The following is a 24,653-nucleotide window of genomic DNA, read 5'->3' on the forward strand; positions in this document are numbered from 1 at the left end:
TAAATGTAGTTTCCATATTCCATGATTTCTAACACTTGGAGAAGCAGAATTAAATATCAGCCTTGATTCAATGCAAGTACTGTAATTTGGATGACTGTGTCCAGCCAAGCATGGTGCATGTCCCAATTCTGGTGTTTCCACAAAGCCTTCAACATGATGTTTCACCATTCTTCAAGCCTGACGTTTAAAGGTTATGAAGTATATGGCAAGAACAGTGCATCTCATTTATGAGCCTGTAATTGTACATTTACCATAAAATGTGTTCTTTATTCCAAGAAAATGTCAAACTTTATTAATAGATCAGGAATGTTTAGTTCATGGGATGGTGTTGAGAGACAAAGAAGGCAAGCCAATATGCAATGTGTAGAATCTATTCCAAAATGATAACTTCCTGCCTCCTGAAGACAGGAGACTACATAATCCACTGTCCCAGCTGACTAGCTTCTCTCCCCCAACCAATTGTGCTGTATTAGGAATTAGCAGTGATATAGATCAGTCTTATTGAGTGGGAACTCACATTCCCAGTCCCAAGAAAAGTTTCTATATTTTTAAAATTTTTTTAATTTTTTTTTTTATTTATACAATAGCTGGCGTACAGGTCAGAGGTGCAGGAGGGTGAGAGGATTCACTAGAGACAGAGTGGGGAGCAGAACAGGCAGACAGATCAAATGCACTGCTGAGGTCTGAGAGGTCTGCCTCACCATGTGGGAATCTCCCTGTCCTGCAGGGGATCGAACCCATGCTGCAGAGGCTGCAGAAAGCTTCTATCTTTAATAGCATGGTCATCTCTTTGTGGACTGATTGTAGAAACATTGAGATGACTAAGAAAAGGAAGCTGATGGTCATGGTATAAGTTACTCTCAATACATGATTTTCAAGGCTCTTTTCTGTAATTGATGCATTCTGTTGAGCATTCAAGAAAGATAATTACTTGTTATCACTCCAGTTCTTCTAATTATAAAAGAATGCTCCAGATCTCTCCACCACTTATATTTTACGACTCTTCCTTTCAGGCTTCTCCAGAGTTAGCCAAGCTATTTACCATTGCTCACAATTTCATGTATAACAGATCATCCCTCTTGTTCATAAAAATGGACATCCAAGTGTTCAGAGTTTTGCCTAAGAAAAGCATTTCTTTTCAACATTGTCCTGGCTAATTCCTGCATATCTATACCATAGTCTGTCTTCCTCGCTCTTTTTTAGGCAAAGTCAAGACATCCTGGAGGACCAGGTCTGCACTGGCCTGTCCATAAGTCATCACCATTCCTCACTAGGTTGAATAATATCACCTCCTTCATTTTGACAGCAAACTAATCAGCTCTGAAAGATCTCTCCAGGCTAGTGGATAAAGTGATTTTGAAAAGGCTCTGTACTTTTTTTCATTAAAGTCACAAGCCTCAGCTATTAGCTGCAATGCAGGATGCCTGTCTGTATCACAAACCTGCTAAAAGTTAAAGCATCATTTGATATGAGTCAGCACGTGAAATGTCCAGTAGTTTAGGATCCTGTCACCACAGCACTGTGAGCCATATCCAGGAAACTGCTTCCCAGCATTTCTGAGCCTCTTTCTTGGATTTCTAATTTGACCGAGAGGGTGAGTTTGACCAGGGTATTGGGGAAATAACTAAAGAAAAGCACTGATGGTCCCTCTGAGAACTGAAGGTTTTCTATCACTGACTTTTAAAATCATGGTTTATTGTTCCATTTTCAATCAGTGTAGTACCACTTTTGAGGAATACAGACTCAGTTAGCTAATGTTAGTATGTTATTGATTAAATAGACTTGCTTTCTCATTCTTTAGTTTATAAAATGCCTTAAAATATTTTGAATTCTTTGAGGGTAGGGACACATGTCTTTTTTATCCTTGTATTTATATCCCCAAGTAGAATGTTTAGAATATTTAGATGCACAGTAAATCTTAGCTGAATGACAAACTTGGTGAGGGTTTTGCTTCATCTATCAGTTCTACCCACTATGTTTTTGGTTAACAAGCAAAATTGAAAGTCAGGCAAACCGTGATAGAATTCTAAAGAATTCTCTCTTGGCCCAAATTCCTTGGCAATTCATTCAAACACTAATCTAGATATTGCTGTGAAGGGATTTTTTTGCAGATGGATTAAGGTTACTAATCAAACAACTTTAAGATAGAGTGATTATTTAGGATTACACATGACATGAATGCCTGAACACAGAAGAGGAAGTCAGATGAGTCAGTCAGAGAGATGTGACAGAATACCAAAGAGGAGAGATGAAGCAGATGGGTAGGTAGAAGAGAGTAGAAGCAGGGGGATTCAATCTGCCTTTGCTGTATTTAAAGATGGAGGAAGGCAGTAAGCCAAGCAATGCAAAAAGCCGAGAATGATCTTGGGCTAGCAGCAATATGGAAATGGAGACCTCCATCCCCCCAACCACAAAGAACTCAATTCACCCGATAGCCTGAAAGAGCCTCAAAATTAATTCATTCTCAAAAACTCCACAAACAAATAATACTTGCCAATATTCATTTTTTACAAGATTTATTTATTTATGCATACAAGAACTGGGGTGCTGGCCAGAGGTGCAGGGATGAGAGGATTCACCAGAGACAGGGTGGGGAGCAGAACAGGCAGATCTACTGAAATACACTGCTAAGGGGAGCAGTGGGCAAGACAGGAAAGGTCTGCTGTGCCATGTGCCAGCTTCCTGGCTGGGGGATTGAACTCATGCTGCAGTGGCTGGCCATAGCTTGATAGCGCTGAGACTTTAATTCCTGTGCCACCAGTGAGGCCCAAATATTTTAATTTTGTACCTGAGGAACCTGGAGCTGGACACCAGTCAAGCCATACTTTGCTACTTTGCCTGGACTTCTATGTTGGAGAAATATGAGATAATGTACTGGTGGTTTTTAATCCAGATAATTTGTGTTGATCTTTTATTACAGCAGTAGAAAACTAATAGATCAGCCAATCATTCTTTTTTTTTTAAGATTTATTTATTTATTCATACAAGAACTGGGGTACAGGCCAGATTCGCCGGAGGGCGAGAGGATTCACAGGAGACAGAGCGGGGTACAGAACAGACAGACTGACAGAAATACACTGCTGAGGGGAGCAGCGGGCATGACAGGAGAGGTCTGCCACGCCATACGGGACCCTCGCCATCCAGCCAGGATCGAACTGGCGCTGCAAAGGCTGCAGACAGCTTCAGGGCGCTGAGCTCAACCACCTGCACCACCAGGGGAGGCCCAATGCAATCATTCTTTTCACAAAAAATAATCAAAAAAAAAATGATTTTTGAATAGCTCAAGTGTGAAAATATGACTTTAAAGTGGTTTTAGGTATAATGAATAGTTATTTCCATATTGAAAAACTCTGGGATAGCAATGATTATAACCTATGTGAGATATGAACTTCAATTATTTTCAAAGTACTTCTTGTGTCATTTGACTGCATTTTTAAAAAAAAATATCATCTTATTTATGAGACATATAAATTTTTATAGTGTATGGGCCTCCCTGGTGGTGCAATGGGTTAAGACACAACCTATGAAGCTTCTGCAGCCTCTGCAGCATGAGTTCTATCCCCCCAGCTGGCCAGGGAGCAACACACATGGGCTGAAGGGGGCTCTCCTGACTGGCCCCCTGCTCCCCTTAGCAGTGTACTTGGGTCAATCTGCCTGTTTTGTTCCCCACTTTGTCTGGTGAATCCTCTCACTCCCCCACACCTCTGGCATGTACCCCAGCTCTTTTATGTATAGATACATAAATCTTTAAAAAAATTTAGAGTGTAAGAGCATGCCATGTAATTTTGTTACCACTTTTTATATTAAATGCATTACATGTACCAATATATGTAGAATTGAAGTTAATGGCTCTTTTATCTGTTGAGAGATGAATTAATAACATGCATTGAGTCATTAATTGGCAAATTTCAAGTATAATTATATATTTGCATAACAATTAACATTATCTCTGTATCATTTTACATGAAGTAAAGGATACTCTCATTAATTTCTATTTTATGATTATCTTGGGGAGAATTTTTATAGCTTGATTTTTATTTTTACTTGATTTTTTGACAATGATTACAATTATGTCTGCTTTTACATGCTTTAACATAGGTTAAATGTAAGAAAATACACTTACACTGTGATTTTTTTACTTGGTTGTAAGTGTAGCTAGTAAATTAGTCCAGCCCATAAATGAAATAGTCTAAATCTTTTTATTAAGCAATAAATGGATGCCAAATTATAATTAAAATTCATACCTTAAGATAGCAAAATGGTAATGTATTTTTGGTGGGAAATATTAATGCTGTATTTTGCCAAAAAATAATCAGTATAGTTAAGTGAGCAATTTTCACACTTACTCCTTTCTTTTCTACACATACTTCTTAGCTCAACTATTAGGTTATTTTACATTATTCATATAACAGACTTTCCTGACAAATTATTGACACTTTCAAGAATAACAACAAAAGACTGTAAAAATCTACATTGACCAAATAATCTTTAGTCTTGAAGAGAATTAATTCCTTTAAAATAAGGATAAATTTTCTCTCAATTTTCTGTAAATACAGAGTGATCACCAACTGATAAAATATATATTCCTACACATCAAAGTAGATTATGACAATATTTTACAAATGTTCTTGCAGAAAAGAGAGAAATATTATCTTCCAATATAATGTTATTTTTCTAGCAAAGTTTTAGGGGATCATTATTTTTATGTTTTCATCAAGCATTGTAACACCTTTAAGACAAGGCTTGTTTGATCAGTGTTTTGGATACTTGCTGTAATGAAAGCTACTTTGATTATATAGGTATGCTATTGTCTCATGATTTAATTGGTAATGATGCAATTTCTCCCAAGGGCTGGCACAGACATGCGGCATTCATAAAGACTATGCAGACATTTTAGTTTTTCTCCTAACTTTTTCAGCTGCTACCATTTGTAAGGATATATGTAGACACATATGAGAAACTTAGCAAATGCCTATGTTGAACCATTTATGAAGGAAGGGAAAGACATAGGCTAGATCTCTATCAAGGTTAAATATGAGTAGTATCAGGGCCTTCCTGGTTATGCAAGGGGTTAAGACGCAACCTATCAAGCTGTCCGCAGTCACTGCAGCACAAGTTCAATCCCTGGCCAGGGAGCTACCCACATGGCGCAGAAGACCTCTGCTGCCTCTGCCACTGCTCCCCTCAGCAATGTATTTCAGTCAGTCTGCCTGTTCTATTTCCCACTCTGTCTCTGGTGAATCCTCTCATCCCCACACCTCTGGCCTGTACCCCAGTTCTTGCATGCATAAATAAATAAATCTTAAAAAAATGAGTAGTATTATAATTATGAAAATCAGTACTACTACTCTAATAATTTCTACATGCACATTGATATATAATTACAAAGCAATTAACATGTTTGGCAATACTTACTTTTCTCTCAAATCCATAAAAGGAAGACTTGTTTAGCTAACTGAGTTTCTTTTCTTCATAATGGAACTGATAAAATAAGCTCCCTTCTCCTACATTAGTTGAGAATATCTACCACAGACTGAAATATCTGAACAATACCTCTCCAATACCTGAAGCAGAAGAAATTATCACAAAGGCTAAAATTCCCTCCCAAATAATTGCATATACTTTCATAACATTGTGAAGTTTCCTGGTCCTCCCTGGTGGTACAAGGAATTATGTCTCAGCACTATCAAGCTATCGGCAACATGAGTTCAATCCCTGCCAGGGAGCTAACCCACATGTCACAGCAGACCTGTTTTGCCTGCTGCTCCCCTTAGCTGTGTATTTCAGTAAACACGACTCTTCTGCTTCCCACTATCTCTGGTGAATGCTCTCAACCCCCTGCACCTCTGGCCTACACCCCAGTTCTTGTATGCATAAATAAATTTAAAAAATAGTAAAATTTAGAAAAATTTTCCTAATCTCAATTGCACTTGAAAGCAACTCAGAAAAGGTTTATAAGGGGGCCTCCCCTGGTTGCACAGCGGTAGAGCGCTGGGTTGCAAAGCTGCCCACAGCCTCTGCAGCACTGGTTCAATCCCCGGCCACTGGCGAGGGTCCCACATGGCGCGCAGACCTCTCCTGCCGCCCTCTGCTCCCCTCAGCAGTGTACTTTGGTCCGTCTGCCTATTCTGCTCCCCGCTCTGGCTCTGGTGAATTCTCTCACCCTCCCCTGCTTCTGACTGTACCCAGTGCTTGTATAAATAAATAAGTAAATCTTAAAGAAAAGGTTTATAAGGGACATGTTTTTATGGAATCCATTTCAAGATGAGGAGATATGTGAGAATAAAGCGGCATTTGACTGGGAAATGACAACTAGGAGATATCAGAGTGTTTGTGTACAGAATAGGCTGCTTTGCTAAAAAAAAAAAAAAAGAAGCATTGTTTTTTCTATGTAATTTATAATTCACTTAATCTCTTTGGCGATATTTTGTTAGAAAATAATTACAGTCTATAGATGCACTCCTCTTCCCGTGTATGCTACCACATCACGCCCACCATCAAAACACCCGTTATCCTTCCCCCTTAGAATTTAGAATAAATTCATTCCGTGTTCTAAATTAATCTTGCATGTTCCTCTGAATTATATACAGTATTGTAAATCAATGTTACATCAATAGAAGTATACAGATAAATATAAACAAACAAACAAATAAATACATTTCCCTTCCAGTGATCTCTCTCATCTCTGTAGGAGATAAAAATATCAAGTATGACACTTCATTATATATTAGCTTTGTTAATTTGGTTGCCTCTGGTTATTTGGCTCCTCTGGTTAGAATACCACATCATTCCATTTCCTATTTTCTATCTTTCCTATTGTCTAGTGTATTTTCCTACCTAATATTGAAGCTCTATTTGAAAAATCTGCTTCTAAAGAGTTGACAACAGTCACTTTCTAGGCACAGACTATTTATAGGTAAATTATCTGATGCCAGTCCATTTTGTCCTTCTCATCAAAATTATCCAGGATTGTTAGGTGTTTGATTTTTCTATGTAAAATATATGCTTGGATTAACTTAGAAGAAAATTATTAACAAAAGATAAATAAGCCAAGGAGTTTAGAGTCTTTCAATATTTGATCTTCACAGATGACAAGGCACTATCTGAAGTGGACAAGTGGTATAAAAAAATTAGTGTGAATTGATTTCATTTTATCTTAGTGAATAGAAAGGAATAAAAATGAAAAAGGTTTCCAGAAGCTAGATTGTTAATAACATAGAATAATAGTGAACAGAATATCTTTAAAATAATATTTGATGGGGGAAAGAAAAGAGCAAAGAGGACTTCAGACTCCAAAATATATGAAGAAAACATAATCTATATCAGCCAGACTGATGGATTCAGTAATATCTGATGCTAACTCCTAATGTCCAGATTATTTATAGCATTTTTTTTAACAAACAATATTGCCTTTTCGCAAAAGATGTAGCATGACTTAGAAAGACACAAAGTTATGACAATAGAGTACTCTAAATTAGATGCAGGGATAAAAGAAAATCTGTTACAGTAATATTAAATGAACCTATTATCTGAACTGTCTGAAAAAGAAAGCAAACTATAAAAGGCCATAGCCATTTTTTATCTATCTGTCCTATCAGATAGATTTCAATTTCACTATAAGTTTCCTAGAGGCCAAATAAAAAGAGAAATCTGATCAATTTCATAATTTACAACATCCATGTTAAAAGCAAAGCAATTTACTCAGGAGAAGGGCAATTATTCCTGCTACTAAAACCTGATAGAAATTTCTCCCAAGGGTTATCATAAAGAGAACAGTATAAAATATAATGAAATATGCCTTTAACAATGTCTTTATGATAGACACCAGTAAGAGTTTCATAGACCTGCTTTTTTATGGTACCCCTTACTATATACTGATGGTCTAGCTAGCTATATAGTTTAGTACAGGCATGGGTGTTTGAGAAACTGGGAAAATGGATAAAGAATAAAGTTTCAAAGATTCTTTGAAAACATCTTAATCTTAGCAAAGCATCTCAGAAAGAAATGAGAAATATAGTCAATAACCTTTATTCTCATTATAACATGTATGTTCTTAGATAAATACGGCGCACTCTCAGAAGACTCAATTTGTTCAATCAGTAGTTATTGGACATCTATAATTTACAGAGCACTGTATTAGGCACAGAAGAAACAGAGGGGATAAAACAAATGTTGGGACAAAAGCAATTTAGTAATGCCAATTAAAAATTTAAATAAATACGTCAGACAACTTGAAATTAAAAGTTGGCATTTTCTTGTGAAAATTGAAGGCACTTCAAGCTTTGGATTCAATTCAAGGGCATACTCTCTGGTTTAGGTCTCTCTTCAAATATTGGTTTGAATCTGGTTGGACATGTTAATGGGCACTTGCTAAATGACCTAGTCTAAGCACAGTCACAATGACTTTTGGGGGAGAAATCTAGTCTCATTCCATCTCAGGTTTTTATCTAAAATATGTACCTTAACACTTCTACCACACCAATGGCTTTAAAACTATGATTTGAGAAGCTAAAGTTATATTTTCCTTGAAGTTGTCTCAGAAGACATTAGGGGAGTTGGAGAAAAAGAGAAAGTTCAACTGAGCCCTCCCTTGTTTAACCATGTATATTAGCCTCAGACATCTTTGTTGCTGAAGTAAAAGTGGGTCTTTTTTACAAGCAGTTTTTAAATGTTTTGAAACCACTGTACTACTTTGTACTATTTTCATAATTTTATTTTCTCTACAAAGATTGATACATCTAGTCAGTAAATATGTACTGTTCGCATGCTATATCCAGGATCTAGATCTACAAGGCTAAATGTCACGTTCTTTTGTCTCAAGGATCGCAATGTTAGTGACAAGAACCCTAAGTGCATTAGGCTACAGATTGGAAACTGCTGAATCAGCCATAAATCATAGTTATACAATGGTATATATAGCTGAGGGGAAGCCAGACTAAATAGGAGTGAATGGAGAACTTCAGATGTCTTATACTATTGGCAGCTTTAGCACTGAGCCTCAAAAATTGACAGATTTAGGAAAACAAGGTTGATAAATGTCATTTTACGCTATGGAATAAGGGAAAGAGTATGTCAAGCAGCATGATAAACTGAAAAAATAATTTTTTGTGACTGATGCATAAAAGGAAATGAAATATTCAAATATGGAAGAGGTCAGATCATAAAGTACCAGCTGAAGCAATAGATTTGAACCAAAAGACAAGGAGAGAACAAAATAAACAAAACTTTAGAATAAAGCCATAAGCACATTTGTGTTTTTGAAAAATCATTCCAACATTATTATAGGGGATACAAAAGAGAAGCTAAGAATAGAGTCAGGAGGGGTAATTAGGAGGTTACAGCAGCAATTGGGAAGAAAATAAATAGGATTCTGAATTAAGTGAAAAAATTGTCATGAGAGGAGGGAGGTATGAGAGATAATAAAAGGGTGGATCATATGGGATTTTGTGACTTTTATGACGCATTCTTTTTTTTTTATTCTGCATAAGCAATCTTTTAGTTTGCATCTTTTAGTGTTACTTCTCTCTATATAATTTTATTCTTGCTTTCTGATTCATGTATATGTAGATATACTTTAAAATTTTTGAAATGCTGCCCTTTTCATATTCACCAAATCTTACATGGCAGTCCACTTGAAACTTGAACATTTAATCACTTAGCACATTCTGCCTGCATAACAAAGCTCACCATTATAATCCTCCAGTTATTACAAGATCTGTGCTGTCTCAGATACATTTACACTTCAATTACAATTACAATGCTTTCATCTTAACAGCTTCTAGTTTCTGAAGGATTAAGTCTCAAGGATTATGTTATAATGAGAATAAAGGTTATTGACTATGTTTCTCATTTCTTTCTGAGACACTTTGCTAACTAAATAAAAGTGAAACCAAATTTATGCCAAGATGTTTTCTCCCTGCAGGAAAATATAATGGAAGTTATGAGAAATCAAGAATTTTTACTGCTTCCAGCAGAGGAGCTCCATAAACTCCTGGCCAGTGATGACGTAAATGTTCCTGATGAAGAAACCATCTTCCATGCATTAATGATGTGGGTCAAGTATGACATTCAGAGGAGATGCAATGACTTGAGTATGCTTCTTGCCTTTATAAGACTACCACTGCTTCCACCACAGGTAACTGCCCGTGAAACTGTTTTAATTGCTATGAAATACCAAGAAAGCTTGTATGAATGATAACATCATAAAACATTAATATTATTTACTCACATTTTTGTCTTTATTTGTAATCTCTCTAAGGTAAGTACTCACTGTAAGGTAAATTTGATGGTGTAAAAATGATGGGACATGGATCATAGATCTAAACCCTATCTCTGTCACTTACTGATTCATGGTTATTTGACTTTGAGAATATCACTTAAATTTTCTGATATTCATCTTCTTTATGTGAGGATCAGATTAGATAATATATGTAAAACACCTAAACTTGGGCCCTCCCCGGTGGTGCAGGGAGTTGAGTGCAGCGCTGTGAGGCTGTCCACAGCCTCTACAGGGCAGGTTTGATTCCTGGTCAGCCAGTGAGCTCCCCACATGGCGTTGCAGCCTCTCCTGTCCCGCCTGCCGCTCCCCTCAGCAGTGTTTCCCGTCCATCTGTCCATCTGCCTGTTCTGCTCCCCACTCTGTCTCTGATGAATCCTCTCACCCTCCCACTCTTCTGGCCTATGCCCCAGTTCTTTTTTTTTTTTTTTTAAAGATTTATTTATTTTTTTATACGAGCACTGAGTACAGTCAAAAGTGAGGGAGGGTGAGAGAATTCACCAGAGTCAGAGTGGGGAACAGAACAGATAGACCAATGAAATACACTGCTGAGGGGAGCATCGGGTGGAAGGAGAGGTCTGTGCACCATGTGGGACCCTCACCCGGCAGCCGGGGATCGAACCGGCGTTGCAGAGGCTGCAGGCAGCTTCACAACCCACTGCTCAACCGCTGCAACACCAGGAGAGGCCCTGCCCCAGTTCCTTTATGTATAAATAAATAATTCTTAAAAAACAGACAAACAACAACAACAACAACAACAACAACAACAACAAAAAAAAAACCTAGGGCCTCCCAGGTGGCGCAGGCAGTTGAGCGCAGCACTGTGAAGCTGTTTGCAGCCTCTGCAGTACGGGTTCGATCCCAGCCGGCCGGGGAGAATCCCACATGGCACGGCAGACCTCTCCTGTCTTGCCCACTGCTCCCCTCAGCAGTGTATTTCATCAGTCTGCCTGTTCTGTTCCCCACTCTGTCTCTGGTGATTCCTTTCATTCTCCCGCACATCTGGCCTGTACCCAGGTCTTGTATAAATAGATAAATCTTAAACAAACAAACAAACAAAAAAATAAACTCATGCAGTAATTTGAATATTTTTAAAGTGTTACCATAATTACTTCTCTGCTTTCCTGTGTTAAAATATATATGAATTCATATATAAATGATACCATCCAATATTTGTTTTCTTCTTCTGGCTTATTTCATTTAGCACAATTCCCTGAAGTTCCATCTGTGTTATTGCAAATGGTGAGAGTTTATCTTTTTTATAGCTGAGTAATATTTCACACAGACACACACACACACACTATATATATATATATATATATATATATATATATATACACACACACCCCACACACACATCTTCTTAATCCACTCATTTGTCATTAAGCACTTCAGCTTCTATTATAATTAGTGCTGCAATGAACACAGGTATGCATAAATTTTCCTTTCACTTAGTAGTTTTTATTCTTAAGGTAGATACATGGGAGGGAAACTGCTGGATGTTATGGTAGATATACTTTCAGTATTTTGAGAAATCTCTACATTGTTTACCATAGGAGTCGACCAATCCCATTTCTGCCAACAGTACACAAAGGTTCCATTTTCTACAATACTCAACAAAAATTCCTTTTTTCTGGACTTTTTGTTTTGGGCCATTCTCATGGGTAGAGTCCTTGGGATTTTTTTATGTGTGTGTGTGTGTGTGTGTGTATATATATATATATGTACATATATACACATACATATACACATATAACATGTTTTTTATATATACATACATATATACACATACATATATGTACGTATATATATATATATATATATAACCATGTTATTTGCAAAAAGTGATAGTTTTACTTCTTTCCCAAGTTGAACGCCTTTTATATTTTTCTATTGCCTGATCGCTCAAGCTAGGAATTCCAACATTATGATGAATAGTAGTATTGAAAATAGACATTCTTATCTTATACCTGATCTTAAAGGAAAAGCTTTCAGTTTTTCACCATCAACTATGATATTAACTGTGAGTTTGTTATATCAATAGCTTTTATTATGTTTACATCTGTTCTGACTACTACCATTTTGAGATATTTTATCATGAATGGATGTTATTTTATCAAATGCTTTCTTTGCATGTATTAGTATAATCATATACTTTTTATCTTTCATTTTGTTGCTTTGGTGAATGACATTAATCCATTTTTGGATGTTCAACCATCCTTGTATCTCTTGACTAAATCTCACTTGGTCATGATGAAGCAATAGTAGAAAAGACAAAGAAGACTTAAAGATTTTTATGACAAATAAATAGATTAATTAAACTTTCAGGATAAAGCCAAACTGAATAACCTGTAAGTATTTTATAGCTCTGAGTTTTTACATTTCTACTTAGTGGCTGCACAGAAAAAAAAATCTTAAAAAAATAAAATGAAAGACTTCCTCTAAAGAAAACATGTGAAAGATCATTAGCTCTAAATAATAAATTTAGATTACAATGACAGTTTTCTCTTATAATTATGAGACAATTGCTCAACTTTACTTAGAACTTCAGTGTAATCATTTCTCATAATCAGTATTCTAATGCTTCTGTATTGCCAGGTCCATTATGTGTATTGGTTTAGTTATTTTTTTATATTCACAGATAACATGTATTCTGATATTCTTTATTCTTTATAAATTGACATATGATATTGTATAATATAAAGTATGGTTATTTGAGGTTACAATTATAATGAAGGGGTAATTTTATAGGGAATATGGATTTTAATTGAAAATAGTGGTAGACAAAATGAGCTTCAGAAAAGATAAGTAGAAAAAAATACAGGACTCGGAGGCACCAATGTTTACATTATCCTCTATTGAAGTCCTCTATCATGAAATAAATTCAATTGACTTTGCTATAGAAAGGATTAGAGGAAAGGGCAAAATGAATGGAATGTATAATTGAGTTACAGTTTAAGAAATAGTGAATGACTTCTAGTATCCTTTTAAATAAGTGAAGTAGAATTTTACATAATACTTTTATATTTTTCATTAAAACTCAGAGGTTTAAAATTTTCAACAGAATTAGAAAACTGAAAATTTCATTTTATAGTGTATGATATGTTTGTATACATATTTGAACATATATTTGTGCGTGTGTGTGTGTGTGTGTGTAAAAACAAGGGGGCTTGGGCCTCCCCGGTGGCGCAGCGGTTGAGCGCTGGGTTGCGAAGCTGCCCGCAGCCTCTGCAGCACTGGTTCTATCTCCCGCTGCTCCCCGGCCACCAGAAGAGGGTCCCACATGGCGTGCAGACCTCTCCTGCCGCCTGCTGCTCCTTTCAGCAGTGTGCTTCGGTCTTTCTGCCTGCTCTGCTCCCCGCTCTGGCTCTGGTGAATTCTCTCACCCTCCCGCGCTTCTGACTGTACCCAGTGCTTGTATAAATAAATAAATAAATAAAAACAAAAAAAACGCAAAAAAACAAGGGGCTACTAGATTTGATTGACTCATTTTTCTCTATTTCCTCTTTAAAAGATTCAACAAAAGAACGTGTTGCTATATTGTTTTTACATTTGTAACTATTGTTTCCCTTTGTTTAAACTTTTTTCCTAAGATTTATCAGTGTAATGTGTACACAAATATCTATTATATATGCATTTTTTAAAGTACACAAATTATCAAAATCTTGCTGTGTTCTCCTCTAATACAGCATCTGTTCTAAAAGCCAAGGGAATACAATTTGTATATGTCAAAGGTCTTCAGAAAAATTTATTTTTATCACAGAGATTATTTAGAAGGTTAGAGAGAAATATTGCTTCAGTGTTTTGGAAATGATACTATTTATCTCTTTTAAGATGACAGAGATACAATTTTATAAGAATGATATACATGACTCTTAACTGAATATGTAATAGAATGTATTTGTCTGTGTATACATGTATAAGAACATTTAATTTTAGTTTCTTAAGCACAATGTGAAAAAAGTTTGCAGTGAATAACAAAAGATTGCTTACCTTTAAAAACATATATGGTTTAATCTAAGAAGAAAAATGAAAATGACCAGTACACTCAAGAATTTAAACTTAGGAAACAGAAATGCCTCTATTTTAAACAAATTAATTCTTTCCATGTAATGCTGTAATAACTTTATTCTAAAGTACTCTATATGGTAATAATAGCAATGTGAATGGAAAGGTCTTCAACCTCTTACCCACAGGAAATATGGCAATTGACCAGACTAATGACATAAGACATAATTGTCTATAAAAATTATAGCCTGAACTTAAAAATCTAATGAAAAGCAGGAAAGGTGACAATAAGGAAATCAATATAAAAAGAAAATGTATAAATCACAATGTAAGATATCTTCAGCAGGCTAAAATCCTGAGTAATTTATGGTTTGTTTGATTTTACTGCCCTAAAACAAACATAGGTAAACTACTTCTGATAAGTTCAACAATTCTGAAAGTTTGTAAGCATAAACATTCACTGCATATTATATAGTTTATTTCTATAAAGAAAAAACTCTCACAAATGAACAAGACAAAAATAATTAATTGAAAAAATTAACACAATCTATTATCACTCTTTATTACCTCTTCAACTGGTTTGTTTTGTTTTTCACACTGACTGCTTGCCTCAGGATTACTCAATAATTATACTAGATTATCATCAAAGAGATAGTCTTCCCCACAAAACTATAAGAGTTTTTAAAAATGTGAGATGCTAGTCCCTCCTAATTTTTAAAAATGTTAAAAACAATGCCTTTAAAACAGAAATACACAAATGCATGCTTATAAAATCTTATAGATTTATCTCAAATATTAGTCATGATCATTTAATCTACCAAGATAATCACAGTTCAAGTTACAATAAGAAAATAGAAAAGCTTTTATATCAGCCAGCTTTGAGTTGATGCAATATTGATGTTAAAAAAGATATGTACATGGGCCTCCCCGGTGGTGCAGTGGTTGAGCGCTGGGTTGCGAGGCTGCCCGTGGCCTCTGCAGCACCGGTTCGCTCCCCGGCTGCTCCCCGGCCACCGGCAAGGGTCCCACATGGCGCACAGACCTCTCCTGCCGCCCGCTGCTCCCTTCAGCAGTGTATTTCGTCAGTCTGCCTGTTCTGCTCCCTGCTCTGGCTCTGGTGAATTCTCTCACCCTCCTGTGCTTCTGACTGTACCCAGTGCTTGCATAAATAAATAAATAAATCTTAAAAAAAAAAGATATGTACATATACAATTCATATATGTGTGTGTGTTTGTATGAATCAGTCTTTCCAGATCATGTTTTCATGAATAATACCTATAATTATTATTTTTGTGTAAATACAGGTGGTATTGTTGGATCATATGGGATTTCCATTTTTAAGTTTTTAAGGAATCTCCATATTATTTAATGTACAGGTTACACCAATATACATTCCTACCAACAGTGGTGATATAATGTTCTTTTTTCCTATCTATCTATCTATCTATCTATCTATCTATCTATCTATCTATCTATCTATCTATGTCTGCATATATAGAGGATGTGCGTGTGTATGTATGTATGTATGTATGTATGTATGTATGTATGCTATTCTCTTTGATAAGGTAAGAGAGTGGAAGAGAAAATGTAACCAATCTGAAAGCCTTTATTTTTTCTACAATATATCAAGTATCTCAACTTCTATCAAGGACTGATCCTACGGCTGTGGTCTGTATCCCAACTTCCTTGAAACTGAAATTTCTTTATTGCTACCACTCCTTCTATATTTTATATTATCAATTTTACTGTACATGGATCATTACAAACGTGTATTACTTCAAATGTAGTAAAGCAAAGCAAAAATTCTCATATTCCTTTCTACCAATTGCTTCAATTATCTCTTCTCATTTCCAGAAAAAATAGGCTGAGAGAATTGACGAGTGCCCAACCAACACTTCCAGCTTCAGGAAGAGGTTGTATGTGGGTCCTCTCCACTACTGTGTAGGATTTCTAGGGTCATGTTCCCCCCCACCCCCCAAAATCAGGACCCACAAATTACCTATTTTCCACCTTAGCATAGCCATCAATGGCTGGTACTCTGTCACTATTGTATTTGCAGTTCTACCCTCATTTTCCCAACTCCACCAACACACAGTCTTTTTGTCACCAGTCAATAATGCAGTGTTTGGGTAATTATGCATACTCCTGTGATAAGTTGATGCAAGATGTATGAGATATTTAGTTTCTTTCTGGATGCATTTAAGAATAAATTTTCCTGATGTGGTTTACTTCATTGTGTTTCTTTTGAGTGTGTTATAGATATATTCCTAAAATATGAATTTATCAAAATACCTTGTGCCTAAGTACTAAATTTACAAATTGGCTACAGGAAAAAAATTGTTTCATTTTCATTGCTAGAATAATAAATCAGAAAACACATTTATTTCCCATAAAAAAAGAAAACTGGACTTATATATTAATTTAGTTCATAAGCAATTTACACATATTAAATAATGTACATAGAATTTACCAAGAGGCCACCCAGTGCAAGAACAATTATTTCTCTCAATTAAACTTTAACGAGAATTTCATTTTTTATTCATTTCTATTTTATATGAGAATAATAAAATTAATATGATATAATAATTTACAAGAGGAATAAAACTAATTGTGTAACATTTGCAATAAAGCAAAAGTTGCTTAAATCATTAAACCTTTGTTATTTTAATTAGGATTTAAGAAAATCTGATTAACTCTGTAGCTCCTTTACTATTTTAATAAATGGTGTTTATAGAGATAAATCTAGAGATTGATATAGTATTCTTAGAATCTTAAATTAAAGAATACTATATTAATCTTTGGCAAATCTCACAGTTAAGGTCTTAGGGGAAATTTACATTGATCCAATCACAGAATTTGTCTATTATTTTGATAAGCAATTTATTTGAGAAAGAGATAAAATAGTTTCTGTATCTTCTTGTCCACATTGCTATTTTATTTAAATATCTTTGTTTATAAATATTTGAAGAATAACAAAGCAGTATGTATGACTGAAGAAGAGTGATTCAGGGAACAAGTTGTTGGAAGAATTCAGAAATGGTAAGAATACAAATCTTTAAATACCTAGTAAACTATTTTAAGGGTTTTTGTAATTCCCTGGGGTATAATGAGACACAGTGCAATATTTTGAGCAGAGAGGAACATTAAATATAATGTACACAATTAACTGGACTCATGAGAAACAAGATTCAATGGAAATCAGTTAAGAAATGATAACAGTACAGGTGACAAACTTTAGAATAGGTCAGATGAGAGTAATGAGTAGCAGCAATGATGATGGTGAGAACTGTTTTGTTACTTATATTTTAAAGTGGAATTGTTTAGAAAGGAGAATGAAAGAAAGAGGAATCAGAGATGATTCCAGTTGTTTTGTTTTTGTTTTTTAAAGATTTCTTTATGTATGCATACAAGAGCTGGGGTATAGGCCAGAGATACGGGGGGTAAGAGGATTCACCAGAGACAGAGCGGGAGACAGAACAGGCAGACTGACTGAAATACACTGCTGAGGGTAGCAGCGGGTGAGACAGGAGAGGTCTGCTGCGCTATTTGGGTTGCTCCCTGGCCGGCCAGAGATCGAACTTGTGCTGCAGAGGCTGGGGATTGTTTCACAGTGTGGTGCTCAACCCCCAGGAAGGCCCTGTTTTTGTTTTTGTTTTCCATTTACATCCCAATGAGAAAGAATGTAATGGATCACTGACTTTAAGATATCTATGGCATCTCTAAGTAGAGATATTGATTTATCAATTGAATGTGACGCTCAGGACTTGTGAAGTTCTAACTAGAAGACATAAATTAGAAAGCTGCTGCTGCATAGATATATTCTGAAGACATGATAAGTAATGGTATCACCAAAGAACTAAATACAGCCAATAAAGGAAGTGGATTGAGATATTATTTGGGGGTATTGAAACAATACAAAATTAGAGATTAAAAAAAAAGAAAAGTATTAGTTACTGAAAAGGAGTAAGTATTCAAATAGAAATAACAAAAGGGGGGCCTAGATATTTTGGGGTTTCACAGAATAAACCATCACATCACAAAGGCATAATTAGCAGTATCAAATGTGTGAGAAGCCAAAAAGAATGAAGCAGAACAATTGATATTTAAATTTAACAACAGGGCCTCCCTGATGGCGCAAGGGGTTAGGATGCAGCCTATGAGGCTACCCACAACCTCTGCAGAAAAGCAGGGGTTCGATCGCTGGCCAGGGAGCAACCCACATGGAACAGAAGACCTCTCCTGACTCACCTGATGCTCCCCTCAGCAGTGTATTTCAGTCACTCCATCTGTTCAATTTCCCATACTGTCTCTGGTGAATCCTCTCACCCCCACCCCCCACCTCTGGCCTGCAACCCAGTTCTTGTATGCATAAATAAATACATAAATCTTTAAAAATAAAAAACCTAAATTTAACAACAAGGTATTGGTCCTTTGTCAAGGTATTGGTCCTTTGACAAGATTAGTTTCTATGAAATAGAGCTAAGCCCTTGTGGAGAAAATGAATTTCAAAGAGTAAATACATAAAATATTTCAATCCATAACCCTGAGAGAAAATGTCATCTGTAGATACCTGACTTTATTAGCCTGTGCCCATGAGGTGAAATAGAAACACATTGAAATGTCAACATGGAGTCTACGGCGATTCCACACTGAACATGCTGGATCTCGTCTGAAAATCCATCATGGGAAATTTATAGAAAGAATCATCAAATATACAAGGAGTTAGAATAAGGAAAGTTTAAAAAGTAAATTAATAGAATATGCAAATAACAGACATAAGAACCATTACTACCTCTAGAAATAGAATATTCAAAGAAATACCCATAATCACTACACACCTCATTTCTAAGATACAAACTTGCTTGAACATGGTACAGCCAAGGCTCACAGATGATAGAGAAGTCACTGTGATGTGTGAGACTTTAATATAATTCAGGTATATATGTAAACAATTACATTTTTTTGTTAATCTACCTTTCGCACGCAAGCTCAATAAACAGATTTTTAATCAATCAAATTTCATTATTAATTTCATGTTAAATATTCTTCCAAGAGAACATTAAAAAACTAAATATGTCAATAGACTGAAAAGTAGCATTTAAAAATAAATATTGTATAAATGATATGTTCGCTAATATCATTTCTGATGTAGTTAAAAGGACATCATTACATTTATGATCCTCATTTTCACGATGCGAGAAGGAACTGCTATAACTTAAACAAATCAGGGTCAAAGTTAACCACGTGAGGTCAAGTTAATCATGGACAAGTAGAGAGCAAAAATAGAGGAGAACAGGTCAAAAGATAATTTTCATTGTTTTTATTAATCAGTTTTTCATAAATGTATTTACAACCAGTAAATCTATATTTATTTATTTTTAAAGATTTATTTATTTATGCATACAAGAACTGGGGTGCAGGCCAGAAGCATGGGGTGTGGGAGGATTCACCAGAGACAGAATGGGGAGTAGAACAATCAGATCTGCTGAAACACACTGCTGAAGGGAGCAGCAGACAAGGCAGGAGTGGTCTGCTGCGCCATATGGGTCACCTTCCTGGCCAGGGATCGAACTCATGCTGCAATGGCTGTGGATAGCTAAATAGTGCTGCAACTTAACCCCTTGCACCACCAGGGAGGCCCCTAGTAAATCTATATTTAAAGGCAAATGTTATTTCCTCAAAATATTTTATATAAAAGTTACTGGATTGACTACTTAAAGGCACCTTTAATTCTTTTTTAATTTGACTTGTGTTTTAATATAATGATGTTTCTAAGGCTATACATCCCTATTGTGGTATTTTTGAAAATTTCAAACCCCTCACAAGATTGTGATTTGCCACTTATTTCTTTTATTAATTCAGATAGCCTAGAGTTACATATTGTCTTACACATGGGCAGATTTATCCACATTAAACATCTCTCTCTCTCTATCTCCCTCTCTCTCTCTCTCTCTCTCTCTCTCTCTCTCTTTCTATATGTGTGTGTGTGTGTATGTGTATTCATTCATATATATGGATGGAATATGTAATCTTTAAAATCAGAATATCCCATATTTCCCACAGGATGACATGACAAATATTGAAGTTGGTACTATAAATTACTAAAGTAACAGCAAAAGCACATTATGTTTTGTATTATTAAAACTTATTACCTCTACATTTGGTCTCTAAAATATTTTCAGTGGTATGCTGTAGATTAGTATTTCCCAATACATTGTCACTGGACAAATAGTATCTGAAGATACTTATTAAAAAGTGTCTCATGCTAAAAAAAAAATAGTTTACAAAACCATAAACTCATCATGCCATATTCTTCCTTTGAAATTTCAAAATGTGGATTTTTTACAATAAAGACCCTCAAGTCTCTTAATCTTGCTTAATTCTAATGCATGGAATCCCTGAATTTCTCTGAACTCTTTTTTTTTTAAGATTTATTTATTTATTTATACAAGCACTGGGTACAGTCAGATGCACGGGAGGGTGAGAGTATTCACCAGAGCAGGAGCTGGGAACAGAACAGACAGACTGATGAAACACACTGCTGAGGGGAGCAGCGGGCATGGGCAGGAGAGGTCTGTCCCACCATGTGGGACCCTTGCCCGGCAGCCGGGATCGAACCAGCGCTGCAGAGGCTGCGGGCAGTTTTGCAGCCCAGTGCCGAACAACTGCGCCTACCAGGGGAGGCCCAAGAGCTCTTATTTCAAGTTATGTCTGTTAAAATCTCATGGATAGAATCTGCAGAGCACATTAAGGAAGCACTGATCTAAGTGGTTGTATTTTTTAAAGTTTTGGAATTCTTAATGATAAAGGCTAATAAACAATGGCTTTTCATTTAGAGGAAGTTATTCTAGGTATGTTTATATTTAAAGAAATCATCTTTCTTCCATTTCTATGATTGTGGCTACCTCAAAGTAGGTGCAAAACTGGCTTTACTGAACTGGAAAAAGCAGCATATTCTGTGAATTCAATAAGCTGACCTATAAAGACCTGGAAATAGAGTCATAAATAATAATGAGTATGTTATTTTCAATTCAGTCAACTGTGGGGGTTTTCCAAGCCATTAAACAACTTCCCAATTTGCTACAATTCAGTATAAGTGCTGTGCTCTTTTCAAAAAATAGGCTAAGGATAAGATATGGCAAATACACAGTAGAGTTTGGGGAATGATGAATACTTAATCACAATGAACACCTGAAATCTGGTTTCAGTGAGTAGTCAAACATAATATTCATCTGCTCTAAAAGTTAACATGGAATTTTAATTTGACCATTAGATTTAGCCTCATGCCTATATATTCACAGACAATAATGTTCATTATTCTCAGTTTATGCATATATGTGTGTGTGTGTATGTGTGTGTGTGTGTATATATATATATATATATATATATATATATATATATAAAGGAGCAAATAAATAGTCTTGAACTATAAAGATTAATTTAAATGGTAATTGTTCATTTCTTTCATAGATATTTAGGGGAATAGAATGCAAATTTGTCCTTATCCCATGCCTATACATGAAACATTTGTTTTTGCTATTTAATTAATTAATTAATTAATTTTAATTAAGGTAAGATTGGTTTACAAAATGGTATGGGATTCAGAAATACAGGATCCCACTTCTGAAAGTGTATGTCACCTTACCACACCCATCACCAAGTCTTCCTCCCATACTCCTCTACCATAATCCATTGGGCCTCTTAGCCATATTTTGTCCCTACCTTCTCCCTACTTTTCTGATACAGCACCTTTACAGCCAGATTTCTAGGTTTTGTTTTTGGTTTTGTTTTTCTGGTCCTTTGTTTTGTTTCTCTATATTCCATGTATGATTAAAATCATGTTGTGTCTATCTTTCTCCTTCTGGCTTATTTTGCTTATAAAAATCCTGTCCAGTTCCATCCATGTTGTCTCAAATGGCAAGAGCTCATCTTATTTCATAGCTGAGTGAAATTCCATTGTGTATATATGCCACATCTCCTTAATCATTCATCTGTTATAGGGTACCTGGGTTGTTTCCATAACTTGGCTGCAGTAGTTAGTACTATACTAAACATATCAGTGTGTATGACCCTTCAAACTAGTGTTTTTGTATTCTTGGATAGATACACCAAGGAGTGGATTTGGTATATTGTCTAGTAGATGTTTTTTTAATGTTTTAGAAATATCCATACTCTTTTGCATAGGGACGAGCCAATCCCTTTTCTCATCAAGAGTGTATGAGGAGGGCTTCCCCGGTGGCGCAGCGGTTGAGCGCTGGGTTGCGAAGCTGCCCGCGGCCTCTGTGGCGCCGGTTCGATCCCCGGCTGCTCCCCGGCCACCGGAGGAGGGTCCCACATGGCGTGCAGACCTCTCCTGCCGCCCGCTGCTCCCCTCAGCAGTGTACTTCGGTCCTTCTGCCTGCTCTGCTCCCCGCTCTGGCTCTGGTGAATTCTCTCACCCTCCCGCGCTTCTGACTGTACCCAGTGCATGTATAAACAAACAAACAAACAAACCAGCAAACAAATAAATAAAGCATGCCTCTATAAAAAAAAAAAATAAAAAAAAAAAGAGTGTATGAGGAGTCACTAGCTTTCTTTCTGATAATGCTGCCCTAGAAAATTGAATCAGAAGCCCATGTTAGACAAAAGAAAGCTTAATATGTGCATATGCTTATTTTCTGCTTGTGTTTTCTAAATACATATTTTTGTTCAGATAGATTTTCTACATCATGTAGAAAGAAACTGTTTCTCCTGCCACTGCATTCTCAATAGCTCCTAATATGGAGCTGAATATTAATAGACTTTTAAATGTATTTATTGGTACAAACTTTGAGTCAGATTTGTAGCTACTATTAGTGGCTGAGCCTATCACTGTTTTAAGCAGAAATTTATATGTAACATATAAACAAACTAAATAACTTCAAACTAGTGACTGGAGTAGTTCTTATCTTAACCAAATAGTTGAGTGCATGAGTTCTGAGGTAATCGATGAAGGTCTATAGTATACTAAGTAGGTGTGGCTTATGCCTCAGGATTACATTGAACTTTTCTCGTTTTGGTTCTGCTATTATTCCCAAGATTATTACAGTTACATCTCCTTTTCTTAGCAAATTATAACACCTCACATTTCAGAAAACAATTCTGTTTATGATCCTAGGACAGTGCCTCTAAAGCAATATGAACATAGGAAATGTCTACCGTATCAATTAAGTCACTCTCCTGGATGTTTAAATTAATCACTCAACTCATTTCTATAAAGAGAGAAGATATTTATTGTTCATATTGGATGTCATCCTGTTTTTAAACTTCTATTCCTTCTGATGGCAGAACAATTTATACTTAATATTAGAAAGATTAGACAATTAGAAAAAATATATATGTAGTATACAACTATGACATCCCACCAACTATTCTGTAAACTGGAAATTCTAATTCCTTTCTTAAGACTGTCTCTTCCCTCTCAAAGGGTCTCATCCCACCCAAACTTCTTCCTAAGATGTTGTTTATTAAAGGAAGATGCTTATGTAACTTTACAATGGTAAGTGGGGATGCTTCTATGTCATATTTTCTTAATAGATGAATGCTTAAGTTGTTTCCATATATTAATTCATGTAAATAATGCTGTAATTAACATGGGGTTGTAAGTAAATTTTCAAGTTAATGTTTTCATCTCCTTTAGATAAATACCCAGAAGTGGAATTGCTGGATCTGGTAAATACCACTCTAAAACAATTATCTTCCAGCATATATCTACATAATAAAATCATTAATGTTATTTCTTGCAATGATTTTCAAATGTTATGCAAACCCAGGAAGATTATATGTAAGGAACATAAGAATGAATGCTTTAATGTTACCTCTTTTGAAAAAAATAGCAAGTGAAAATGGGGTTGTAGATGAAAATATTATAGACATCTCATCACAGGTTAATATAATTCTGTCAACTGTAGTGGAAAAGATTACCATATGTACCATTATATTATAAATTGCATTGTAAATTACTCTATTAGCTACTTCATTTATATAATTTAGTTTATCAATTATATAAGAAACTGATATATAACTTATTACATACCAAAATTTCTGCAATAGGGTTTAATGCATTCCGATATTTTTTCATGCCCTAGTATTAAAATGAATAAGCTTGTATTTTCCTATTCCTGAAGTTTATTCAGTTAAGATATTTGAACAACTCATTTTATATCCAAACTTTAGCAACTCTACAGACATGGTGTATGCCCAGTGGAATTAGCTTTACTTAGGAGAATTATTTTAATCCCTTATTGACTTGCAAGATGCATCCACCTTGATGTTTTTACAGGAACTTATTTCACTGATGATGATCAAAAGAGGTATGTTAAGCTTTGATCAGAGTAAATCTAAAGAAAGC

General features: G+C 35.6%; 1 protein-coding gene across 1 annotated transcript in view; it reads left to right on the top strand.

The window, feature by feature from the left end:
- The window catches only part of KLHL1 (kelch like family member 1), a 252,037-nt gene that overhangs the window by 140,391 nt on the left and 86,993 nt on the right, over positions 1-24,653 (top strand). The window contains exon 5 of the mRNA XM_037528954.2: positions 9,923-10,135. Within this exon, the coding sequence (XP_037384851.1) occupies positions 9,923-10,135 (213 nt within the window). The remainder of the gene's footprint in view (positions 1-9,922; positions 10,136-24,653) is intronic.

The sequence above is a fragment of the Talpa occidentalis genome, unplaced genomic scaffold, assembly GCF_014898055.3.
Source record: "Talpa occidentalis isolate TD23 unplaced genomic scaffold, MPIMG_talOcc4v2.1 talOcc4.5, whole genome shotgun sequence".
Taxonomy (NCBI): domain Eukaryota; kingdom Metazoa; phylum Chordata; class Mammalia; order Eulipotyphla; family Talpidae; genus Talpa; species Talpa occidentalis.